This window comes from Dreissena polymorpha, chromosome 9 (assembly GCF_020536995.1).
Source record: "Dreissena polymorpha isolate Duluth1 chromosome 9, UMN_Dpol_1.0, whole genome shotgun sequence".
In the NCBI taxonomy this organism is placed as follows: Eukaryota; Metazoa; Mollusca; class Bivalvia; order Myida; family Dreissenidae; genus Dreissena; species Dreissena polymorpha.
Window position 1 is genome coordinate 27,609,948 of NC_068363.1, and position 12,075 is coordinate 27,622,022.

The 12,075-nt window shown below is 38.2% G+C and overlaps 1 protein-coding gene across 13 annotated transcripts in view; it reads left to right on the top strand.

Annotated features, from left to right (window-relative positions):
- The window catches only part of LOC127843967 (disco-interacting protein 2-like), a 102,166-nt gene that overhangs the window by 84,320 nt on the left and 5,771 nt on the right, over positions 1-12,075 (top strand). For 11 of the 13 annotated variants that reach the window (XR_008032483.1, XR_008032482.1, XR_008032487.1 and 8 more), the window contains 7 exons: positions 146-237; positions 1,146-1,222; positions 2,302-2,478; positions 4,158-4,277; positions 7,826-7,900; positions 10,168-10,342; positions 11,566-11,689. Coding sequence is in view for 5 of the 13 variants with exons in the window: in XM_052373886.1 (XP_052229846.1) it covers positions 146-237; positions 1,146-1,222; positions 2,302-2,478; positions 4,158-4,277; positions 7,826-7,900; positions 10,168-10,342; positions 11,566-11,689 (840 nt within the window). In the remaining 8 variants the exon portion in view is untranslated. The remainder of the gene's footprint in view (positions 1-145; positions 238-1,145; positions 1,223-2,301; positions 2,479-4,157; positions 4,278-7,825; positions 7,901-10,167; positions 10,343-11,565; positions 11,690-12,075) is intronic. The other 2 variants (XM_052373888.1, XM_052373890.1) reach the window with 1 other exon arrangement.

The following is a 12,075-nucleotide window of genomic DNA, read 5'->3' on the forward strand; positions in this document are numbered from 1 at the left end:
CATCAAATTTGGCCAAAAAATGTGTTACTGCAGAAACTTGCATAAAGATAAAATTTTGTTCTCTGTTTTGAACTAGTACTTAATTACAAATGACTGAAGTGTAAGATGGAGTAAAAGTATATATGTAGCTTTTTTTTGTTTTCAGCATCTACTCTGGTCACCACTCCATCCTGGTACCGCCATCAGAAGTAGAGGCCAACCCTGCAGTGTGGCTAACTGCTGTCAGCCAATACAAAGGTATGCAGGATATATGAGCATTGTTTGGATAAAACTGTGCTGAATTCTTTTGCGTAAAATGTCGTCCCAGATAAGCCTGTGCAGTCCGAACCTGCTAATCAGGGTCACCACTTTTCCTGCACTGGATTATAGTCAGAAGAGACTTTATTTAAACCAAAAATTTAATAAAATAGAAAAGTCCCGGCTGTCATTAGCCTGTGCAAACTGCACAGGCTAATATGGGATGAAACTTAACACACATTCATTGACTTAATAAGCCAAGTTTTCTGATATCAAGGTTCAACAAATATAATAAAATACCCAATTGAATTGTGGTTTGTTCATTATTTTATATAAAAACTAAATAGAAGTTGCTTCAGTTTATTTATTTAAACAAAATGCAGCATAAAATATATTATATTGCTATTTGTGTAAAGCAAACATGTGTTGATACAAAAGTTTCGGAAGCAATACTCCAGAATTGTCTTTCATGAGTACAGATTTGTTCTTGACAGTTCCACCACTTTACCATTTTCTCATCAGAATCAAAGTGAAAATGTAACTCACAGTCTGGTCAGGTTTTATTCTGTTTGCTGCTCATCAGTAACTTAGGGTTGGACATGAAGCCTTTAAAACTTGATTGAAGTAAAGAAGATTACAAGTTTAATTAGATTTTTTAAGGAACTACAAACGCATCAAATAAATGGTTAAGTCTGCTGAACTTTTAATCTAGTGAAATGTGCATTAATAAAGCATTGTAAAGCACTCTTTAATATGATAATATTTTCCATTTCTTTTAGAAACTTTTAAAAGGTGCTTTATATAGAGGATATTTGTAGGATTTTTTGGAAGATAAATTGATTTGCTAAATATTAAATAAATTAATGCCTGTATGTTTTCTATGAAGAACTATTTTCTTGCAATTCCAGTGCGAGACACTTTCTGCTCGTACGGAGTTATGGACCTTTGTACAAGGGGACTGGGTACATCCACTGCCACTCTTAAGGTAATTATTAATTCTAAAGTTTACAAGGTCAAGGTACTTAGTGTAAAGCTGTGTTTGTCTTACTGAACGTCACCTGTTCATTGTTACAAATATTTTGTTACCACTCTTGGGTCCACATTTATTACTTAATTTTAATTAAACTTAGTTAGAATGTCTATCTCGACAATATTTAGGCATTGTTCCAATCTTGGTGATGTGCTTCTAAAAAATCGGTGATCAGTGCAATTCTTAAGCAAAATTTAAACAACCTTGAAGGCCATGTTTATGACCAAATGTTGATGAATCTTTGTCCAAATATTTTGTTATCTTGACAATATTTAGGCTGAGTTCAAATCTGGGTCATGTTTGTACAAACACTAGGTCATAACTAAATGAAATCTTAAGAAATACCTTGTTGCTACTTTAGAAGCCACATTGACCACTCAACCTTCATGAAACTGGATCAGAACATGAATTATTATATATCTAGGCCAAGTTTGAATTTGGGTCATGTGTGATCAAAACTTGGGTCACTAGGTCAAATTTAAGAAAAATATTTCAGGTCTAAATGCCATATTTATGACTCAATATTATTGAAACTTGGTCAAAATTTTATCTTCACTAAATGTAAGCCATGTTCGAAACTGGTTTAAGCGGGACCACTAGGTCAAGTCTTTCAAACCCCTTGATTTTTTAACTATCTACAAACCCCTTGATAATATGTATCCCCTATAAACAGGAGAATGTAAAAAAAAAGAAGATAAAATCACTTCTCTATTGACAGGTGAAGAGTTCGCAAACTCACTGATACTATTTCTCCACTATCTACTGGCAGAGGTTCTTGTTGGTTGAAAAACATGGCCGCCAGGGGGCATGGCATTTTTCCTTATATAGCTATAGTAAAAACTTGTTAACACTATAAAAGTCACATTATTTTCCAATCTTCATGAAACTTGGTCAGAACATTCGTTCTAATGGCTGCATAGAACAGGAATGTTCCTTTGTATCTCAGGTGAGCCACTTTGGGCCTTTCAGGCCCTCTTGTTCTATCAACAAACAATAATTTTTATCCTGTAATATTTATTTTTCTCTGTGTACAGGCCAAGGGTTTGAACCTCTCCTGCGTGCGGATCTGCTGCGTTATTGCAGAGGAGCGGCCACGTATCCAGCTGACCTCCTCGTTTACGAAGCTGTTCGGTGACCTTGGTCTGTCGTATCGGGCTGTAAGCACCAGCTTCGGATGTAGAGTGAACATCGGGATATCCTTCCCTGTAGGTGTACGTGGACTTTTGTTTTATCTGCATGTGTCTAAAAGGGTCTTTAATGCATGTGCGTAAAGTGTCATCCCAGATTAGCCTGTGAACTCTGCACAGGCTTATCGGAGACAACACTTTCCGCTTTTATTGTATTTTGCGTTTTAAGGAAGTCTTAGCCAAAATCCTGTCAAGAAGAAAGAGTTTCCTGATTAGCCTATGCAGACTTCACAGGCTGATCTGGGTGGACTTGTTACACATATGCATTAAAGACCTGGGACACCCGCAACAGGCTGTAAGCACATGCTTTGGATGTGGAGTGAACACTGAGATCTCCTTTCCTGTAGGTGTACCTGGACCTTTGTTTTATCTGCATGTCGTATAGTGAGTTTTGAGTTTCTCGACATGTATGAGTTTTAGTTTAAAGGTTTTTGATTTCTGGTCCTTTCATTTCCTCCTTTTCAATGTCAATTTTTGTTTTTTACAAATATTTATTTTACTAACCGGTATAAACTTTGCTTATCTGTGAACAAATGAAGAGTAAAATTGAACCCTGTAAGAGTTTTTGGTATTTTCCTCCTCTGAGGTGGCTTTCAAATTACATCCCTAGTTAAGCGATTGTTTGGTTTTGTCACCTCAGTTAACCCTTTTCCACTTAGATACGTACTTTTACACATTTGTAGTCCTCAGAAAGTAAAATTTATGAAAAACCTTTCTTACTAGATTTAAGTTTTAAAGACTTGATTTCCTGACCTTAGATACTGATTAGCAGCAAACAGCGCAATAGGGGGCAATGTGTTTCTGACAAACACATCTCTTGTTTCCTCAATGTTTATGAGTTTTGGTTCAGAAATTGTTTTGTTTTGTGACCTCAGTTGAGTGAGGTTTAGGACTTTGTACGTAGAATTTTACCAAATACTCAAAAATGTTTAAAAGCTCTACAAAGACATAAATCAATTATTTCTTAGAAATTTGCTTAAACTTAAAAATGTAAAGCATTCTATATAGTATATTAAGGCACATAAATATAAGCAATTCATTTATAGTGTATTTGAGCACTGTTCTTGAAACCTGGACTAAATGCATGTGCGTGCAATACTGTCCCAGATTAGCCTGTGAAGTCTGGCTAGGTTTATTAGGGACAACACTTTCTGCTTTTATGGAATTTGGGTGTGTGTAGGAAGTCTCTTTTATCTGAAAATCCGTCTAGGCTATAAGTGTGGTCCCTGATTAGCCTGTGCAAACTGCACAAGCTTATCTTAAAGAACACTTTATGCACATGCATTAAGCCCATGTTCTATCAGAGCGAGGCTGCAATGAATTGTTTTTATGTCCCCCAGTCTATACTGGGGGACATATTGTTCTTGCCCTGTCTGTTGGTTTGTTCTTTTGTGTCAAACTTAAACATTGGCCATAAATTAAGCAATATTGAAGATAGAAACTTGATATCTGCCATGCATGTGTATCTCATGGAGCTGCAAATTTTGAGTGGGGAAAGGTCAAGGTCATTCTTCAAGGTCAAAGGTAAAATATATGGGGGACATGGTGCAGTAGAGGAATTGGACATTCTTGTTAAGAATTTGATTTAATTAAAGGATATACAGCATTCTTTATTAAAGGTAACTTAATATAAGCATTTAATATAAGTATTTAATTGATAGTGTATTTAACAGGATTAGTGATGAGAACATGCATGTTTGCAGGGTGCAGCGTGTCCAGACCCTACAACAGTATTCGTGGATCTGAGGGCACTACGTAACGACAGGGTGACACTCGTGGAAAAAGGAAGTCCACATAGCCTGTGTCTCATGGAGTCTGGAAAGGTATAATATGTGAAAGGTTTATCATGTGAAAGACATGTGAAAGGTTTGACGTGTGAAAGGTTTGATATGTGAAAGGTTTGACATTTGAAAGGTACTACATGTGGGTCACGGGTGCAAGTCTGACATTTTGTGGCTGAGTTTATTTAAATTATTTAAAAAATGACTTAAGATGTTTCTGGGAAACCACCCCAGGGCTTGCACTCTTAGAGCTCCTTAGCGAAAATGCATGGAAAATTCCTGCGTTGAATAAATCTGTCCTTCAGTAAATACATTCTTTCAGTGAAACAAAGTTCTGCATTGAAACAAATCCCTTCAATGAGTAAAACTCCATCTAAAAGTAACACTCATTTCATTTATAAAATTCCTTTAATGAATATAATTCCTTCAGTGAATGAAATTTTTTCAGCTAAATAAAAGTCCTTTAGTATAAACATTCCTTCAGTGAATTACATTCCATCAGATAATAAAATTCTTGTTAATTGGAAAGGATTGTCCTGTTTGATCTGCAGATCTTAGGTAAACAAGTAAATGCCACTGGGCGTTAGTGTTTAAATGAATACAAAATGCAATATGTAATTAAAGATCATTTTAGTAAGTTGACACACATTTTGTAAAAAAATCTTTGTAAATTCATACATAAAAGGTATAAATCTCTTTGTCAGGGAGTCATTGCCTATTGTCCATGTGGCTTTAAGGGGCTTATTCAGAGATGATATTGTTTGGCAATACCTTAAATAGTGCTTTTGTAAAAACATTTGGAACTCAGATAGTTAACTCTTTCCCACTCAGAAGCAAAGTGAAAATGGCTATGTGCAAACAGCATAAAACCAGAACAGCCTCCGAGTAACTGGCAGTCTGTTCAGGTTTTATGCTGTTTGCTGTTCATCAGTATCTAAAGGTTGGAAATGAAGCCTTTTAAACTTGAATCTAGTAAGAAAGGTCTTTAATAAAATGTAACTTTCTAAGGGACTACAAATGCGTGAAAATACGTATCTTATTGGTAAATGGTTAAATGATGAATAAGCATAAACAACTGGAGATCTTAAAGCTATGATCACAATATACAAATTAGCCTCACTCTGTCTAATTGGGCTTAATGCACATGCTTAAAGTGTAATCCCAGAGAAGCCTGTGTAGTCTGCACAGGCTTAATAGGGATGACACTTTTCGCCTTAACTGGATTTTTTTTCAGAAGGGAGTTCATTTTAACAAAAAAGGCCATAAAAGCGGAAAGTGTCGTTCCTGATTAACATGTATGGACTGCACTGGCAAATCTAGCACTTAACTATACTTTACGCAAATGCATAAACAGGGCTTCCCCTGGCTAAAAAATTTCCTTAGCCAAATTCGCCTTGCAAAAGCAAAATTCTTCTACTTTTGGCTATTTTTAGGTTTAAATGAAGATAAAGTTGGAGCCAAATAGAATTTTCTTTAGCCAAATAAGTCAATTTGTAGCAATTGGCTAATTTGGCGAATGGCAGAGTAAGCCCTGATAAAGCCTGGCAGAGTAAGCCCTGATAAAGCCTGGCAGAGTAAGCCCTGATAAAGCCTGGCAGAGTAAGCCCTGATAAAGTCTGGCAGAGTAAGCCCTGATAAAGGCTGGCAGAGTAAGCCCTGATAAAGCCTGGCAGAGTAAGCCCTGATAAAGCCTGGCAGAGTAAGCCCTGATAAAGTCTGGCAGAGTAAGCCCTGATAAAGCCTGGCAGAGTAAGCCCTGATAAAGTCTGGCAGAGTAAGCCCTGATAAAGCCTGGCAGAGTAAGCCCTGATAAAGCCTGGCAGAGTAAGCCCTGATAAAGGCTGGCAGAGTAAGGCCTGATAAAGTCTGGCAGAGTAAGCCCTGATAAAGCCTGGCAGAGTAAGCCCTGATAAAGCCTGGCAGAGTAAGCCTTGATAAAGTCTGGCAGAGTAAGCCCTGATAAAGTCTGGCAGAGTAAGCCCTGATAAAGTCTGGCAGAGTAAGCCCTGATAAAGCCTGGCAGAGTAAGCCCTGATAAAGCCTGGCAGAGTAAGCCCTGATAAAGTCTGGCAGAGTAAGCCCTGATAAAGTCTGGCAGAGTAAGCCCTGATAAAGTCTGGCAGAGTAAGCCCTGATAAAGGCTGGCAGAGTAAGCCCTGATAAAGGCTGGCAGAGTAAGCCCTGATAAAGCCTGGCAGAGTAAGCCCTGATAAAGACTGGAAGAGTAAGCCCTGATAAAGCCTGGCAGAGTAAGCCCTGATAAAGCCTGGCAGAGTAAGCCCTGATAAAGCCTGGCAGAGTAAGCCCTGATAAAGCCTGACAGAGTAAGCCTTGATAAAGCCTGGCAGAGTAAGCCCTGATAAAGGCTGGCAGAGTAAGCCCTGATAAAGGCTGGCAGAGTAAGCCCTGATAAAGCCTGACAGAGTAAGCCCTGATAAAGCCTGGCAGAGTAAGCCCTGATAAAGCCTGGCAGAGTAAGCCCTGATAAAGCCTGGCAGAGTAAGCCCTGATAAAGCCTGGCAGAGTAAGCCCTGATAAAGCCTGGCAGAGTAAGCCCTGATAAAGGCTGGCAGAGTAAGCCCTGATAAAGCCTGACAGAGTTTAGCCCTGATAAAGCCTGGCAGAGTAAGCCCTGATAAAGCCTGGCAGAGTAAGCCCTGATAAAGCCTGGCAGAGTAAGCCCTGATAAAGCCTGGCAGAGTAAGCCCTGATAAAGCCTGGCAGAGTAAGCCCTGATAAAGCCTGGCAGAGTAAGCCCTGATAAAGCCTGACAGAGTAAGCCCTGATAAAGCCTGGCAGAGTAAGCCCTGATAAAGTCTGGCAGAGTAAGCCCTGATAAAGCCTGGCAGAGTAAGCCCTGATAAAGCCTGGCAGAGTAAGCCCTGATAAAGGCTGGCAGAGTAAGCCCTGATAAAGCCTGGCAGAGTAAGCCCTGATAAAGCCTGGCAGAGTAAGCCCTGATAAAGCCTGGCAGAGTAAGCTGGGATAAAGCCTGGCAGAGTAAGCCCTGATAAAGTCTGGCAGAGTAAGCCCTGATAAAGCCTATTATCCTGAGTGAGGCTTAAATGTTATCTGTAAATTTAAAACAGGACAATTACTCAAGGCAAAATTGAACTAGCTAGTATGTATGTATTTGATTCGTGCTTTGTGAAGAGTGGGTTTAATGCAGGTGTGTAAAGTACCGTCCCAGATTAGCCTGTGCAGTCAGCACAGAGTAATGAGGGGCGACACTTTCTGCTTTTATGGTATTTTCTGTTTAAAGAAAGTATCTTCTAAGCAGATATCCAGTTAAGGCGGAAATGTCCATGATTAGCCTGTGCAGACTGCACAGGCTTATCTGTGATGACACTATACCCACATGCATTAAACCCCCTTTTCACAGAGCAAGGCTCATATATATTTGTCTTTTGCAGTACACCCCCAAGGTATAAACAAAATTAACTTTCAACGATCTCCGGAACAGCCACTATCCAAGGCAAGATCTCTCAATATCTTTACTGGCCCATTATATATCAGCGTGGCCCTTTTTGCATGTAATCCTTTCTCTTTTACAGCAATTTAAACGTGTATATTGTGTGTTCTATTTTCAGCTGTTGCCAGGGGTGAAGGTTGCCATAGCGAACCCAGAGACGCGGGGTCAGTGTGCAGACTCCCACCTGGGAGAGGTGAGTCATAGGCTTGCAGTCATTTTCTTTGCCCAAAATTACAGCCTCTAACAGGCTGTTTCCCAATTGCAAAAAGTAACATTTTCCCCCAAATATCTGAACAAAATTTACCCAAAAATATGCCAAACTTTTCAAATAAACTTAATATTTGGTTTATTGAGTTTATTGTACAGCAATTTAATTCCCCAGCACTTAATAATATAAATCTTAGGAAGCAGTTAAACATGGACTTATAAACAATTGGTATACTGTTATTTATTTTCATATTAATTCTGATTATTTTTTCACATTTTCATGGTCTAACTTTTTTCCCTTTCAAAAAGGCATAGGCTGTAAAATATACAGCTAAAAAAATCACTGGCTTGTAACGTAGCAGTTGTTGTCTGAATTTAGCTGAAAAAAGTAGTGCTTCATACAGCTGCATTCAATTGACAGCAGTACCCAATTGACAGATGGATTGATATAATCCTTTGTTAAGGTAAAATATAAATGAGCTGTGGTCTGTTAAAACGGTGTTTAATGCATATTTGTAAGGTGTTGTCCCAGATTAGCCTGTGCAGTCCGCACAGGCTTATCCCGGACAACACTGGGCCTAAACTGGATTTTTGCTTTGAAGTGACTTTTTTGTGACAGAAAAATAGAGAATAATAGGTTAGTGTTGATTATAGATCAGGTTTATCATGCGAGGCTTAGAAAACAAAAACCACGAGCCTTGGCGAGTGCTTTTTCGTTTTCATGCCGAGCATGATGAACCTGATCTATAATCAACACTAACCTATTATTCTATTTATCCCACTTTTTATTTGTAAACCTTTTTATTTAAACAAAATTAGTTTGACTGGATAATTTCGCTGGATTTATGACGTCATTTCGTCGAAATATTGATGTCATTTCCTGCCGTTGGTTATAGATGATATTTAATCAATGGGGCTTTAATCAACAGAATTCGCTGTAAAAGTGGGTTAAAATTATACAAGCGATATGTGTCGCCCCTGATTAGCCTAATATGGGACGACACTTTACGCACATTCATTAAATCCACTTTTCACAGAGCATGGCTCAAAGATTTTTTTAGTGTTCATGATGTCCAGATTGTGTTGTGTTCCTGTAGCAATTTTCATGTGCCTAAATAACCGCCCTGAAATGACTAATAAAAACTGTTGTTAATGACAAAAAAAACACATATTAATCGAAATAAGTAGGGCTGTAACGATACATTCAAATTACTCGAATACGGCTGTGGGGGAATCGTATTTGTTATTCGCCACCTCCCGAATCAAATATTTGACAAATACAAACAACGTGGTTTCGAGTTTGAAAGTTTAATCATCTAATCTTACCTTACAAATGAAGGTTCATACAATAAACCCTTATATTAAAATGTTCTCCTTATTCCAGCGTTTTTTCATCATGTTTACCCCACCCACTATGTTTCACAGTGAGATTATAAACAAAAATGGCGGGCAAATACAAGTGATTTGATGCTCAAATATAAACACAAAGAATTAGCAGATGGAATTTCTTTTTTGTTTATCTTTACGACAATTATTGTGCAACTTATCAACAAACATGGAGCCTAGCAAAGGGAATGCTATAAATATCGTTGACCCGCCTGCCAAATACACGTCGTTTGTAGAACTTCTAGTCAGTGTTTTGTTCAGTATGCAATGATACTCAATTAATTAAATTGACAAATACTTATAGTTTCATACTATATAATGTCATGTCAAGTTGTCAGTATTACTTTTGTTCATTGAAATTCATATTCCCGAATAAATATTCGTATTCGCCACCCTGTATTCGTGATACGTATCGTATTCGTCACCTAGTGTATTCGTTACAGCCCTAGAAATAAGCTAACCAATTCAAATCTTGAAACAAAATTGAATTTATAAAACAAACACATTACATGACTGAAATACTGTTGAAAAAGACAAAATAAGAAAATCTATATTAATCTTGATACGAAACTGAATGTAAAAACAAATCTTCTTTTCTTTTCCTCAAGGTCTGAGTTACCATTCCACGCCATGGTCACGGTTAATGGCAAAAAAACAAACCATAAATCTATTAAGGAAACCAATGCAAATACTGGTAGGAAACATTTATAACAACAAGCCCGTGTTTTTTCCCCACCAGATCTGGATGAGCAGTGCACACTGCCAATTGTTACTTCACAATCTGCCATCTAAAAATAGCAAAAAATCCATTAGTCAACATCATCAAAATTTTGATACCAAACTAAATGAAATGTTGTTTTCGGCCAGATCTGGGTTAGCAGTCCACACAATGCCAACGGTTACTTCACGATATACGGGGATGAGTCCCTACATCCGGACCACTTCGATGCCCGCCTGGCCACGGGCGACACCCAGTCCTCATACGCGCGCACAGGCTACCTGGGCTTCGTGCGGCGCACCGAGCTCACTCAGAGCGACGGAGGTGAGCATTTGATTTTTAATAGTGCGATGTAGAAAGTTTTTATCAAACACACGCTATCATTTGAATAAAATTGTGCTGGTTTTGAAAAGTGCAGAAAGCTGATTCTGTGTATATTACAGTACGTGTGAATTTTATGTGCCTATGATAGAAAAAAAAGGAACGTGATATGCCAAAGCTTCTTATTGTGACATGAAGACAGACTTATTATAAACAGGCTTTGAAACATGGCTGCCGCTTACACCTCAACATATTTGTGTTTAATCACCTTCTACAGGATTGGATACATATATAATGTATATTCTTCCATAGATGTTTAGAGTTTTGTGTGCTTCCACATAAGTTGTTGGTATCCATCCTGAAATTTTTAGTGCTGTGTATCCTTTGATGGAGATTAATTATATATATCCTTCCACTCATTTTAGTGTTGTGTATCCTTCCACAGATATAAAGTGTTGTATATCCTTCCATAGATATTTACCGCTGTTACATTTTCACACATATTTAGTGGTGTGCATCCTTCGACAGATATTTAGTGTCTTGTATCCTCTGTAAGTCCTCATGTTACATTTTTAACCAGGTTTTTTAACCAGGTTTTCCGAAGGAAAAACTGGTTATTAGATTGGCGAATGCGGGCGGGCTGGCTGGCTGGCGGGCTGGCGGGCGGGCGGAACAAGCTTGTCCGGGCCATAACTTTGTCGTTCATTGTGAGATTTTAAAATCATTTGGCACATTTGTTAACCATCATTAGACGGTGTGTCGCGCGAAAAAAATACGTCAATATCTCCAAGGTCAAGGTCACACTTCGAGTTCAAAGGTAAAAAATAGCCATAAATGAGCTTGTCTGGGCTATAACTATGTCATTCATTATGAGATTTTAAAATCATTTCGGCACATTTGTTCACCATCATGGGACGGTGTGTCGCATGAAAGAATCACGTCAATATCTCCAATGTCAAGGTCGCCACGACTAAAAATAGATTTATTTTAAAACAAACTTACAAAGGGGGTTAATTTTGTTTGTTCATTTCAAAAGTTCAGTTTGAGTTGTCTCCCTTTATCAGATTTTTTTTTCACAATGAAAACCTGGTTTTGTGACAATTTTGTCCCTTGTTACAGATATTTAGTGTTGTGTATCCCTCTACATTGATTTAGTGTTTTGTCTCCTCCAGGTTGCAATGATGTTACATTTTCTCAGATATTTAGTGTTTTTGTATCCTCTGCAGGTCGCCATGACGCCCTGTTTGTGGTCGGTTCCCTGGATGAGACAGTCATGCTACGGGGCATGAGGTTCCACCCCATCGACATAGAGACCAGTGTACTGAGATCTCACCGCAAGATCTGTGAATGGTGCGTAGCACACTCTACATTTGAATGTTACTTTTTCAGTTGTAAGACTTCTTTTGAAATAAGCCATACTGTGCAGTCAGCACAGGCTAATCAGTGATGACACTTTTCATCTACACTGGATTTTTGTATAACAGAGACTTTCTATAGGTTGAACTTTTTATTAAAAATGAAAATGTGGTCCCTAATAAGCCTGTGCAAACTGCCCAGGCTAATCTGGGAGGACACTTTACCCACATGCATGGGATAAAGTTCTTCAAGGCATAAGACAAAGATTTCAAAAGAGAGGCTTATTTGTTTAAACAAAACTTACATTTTCCATTTCCATACAGTGCTTCTACATAACAAAATTTTCATTTTGCTATTGCTTAATCAGTTGAATCAGTGTA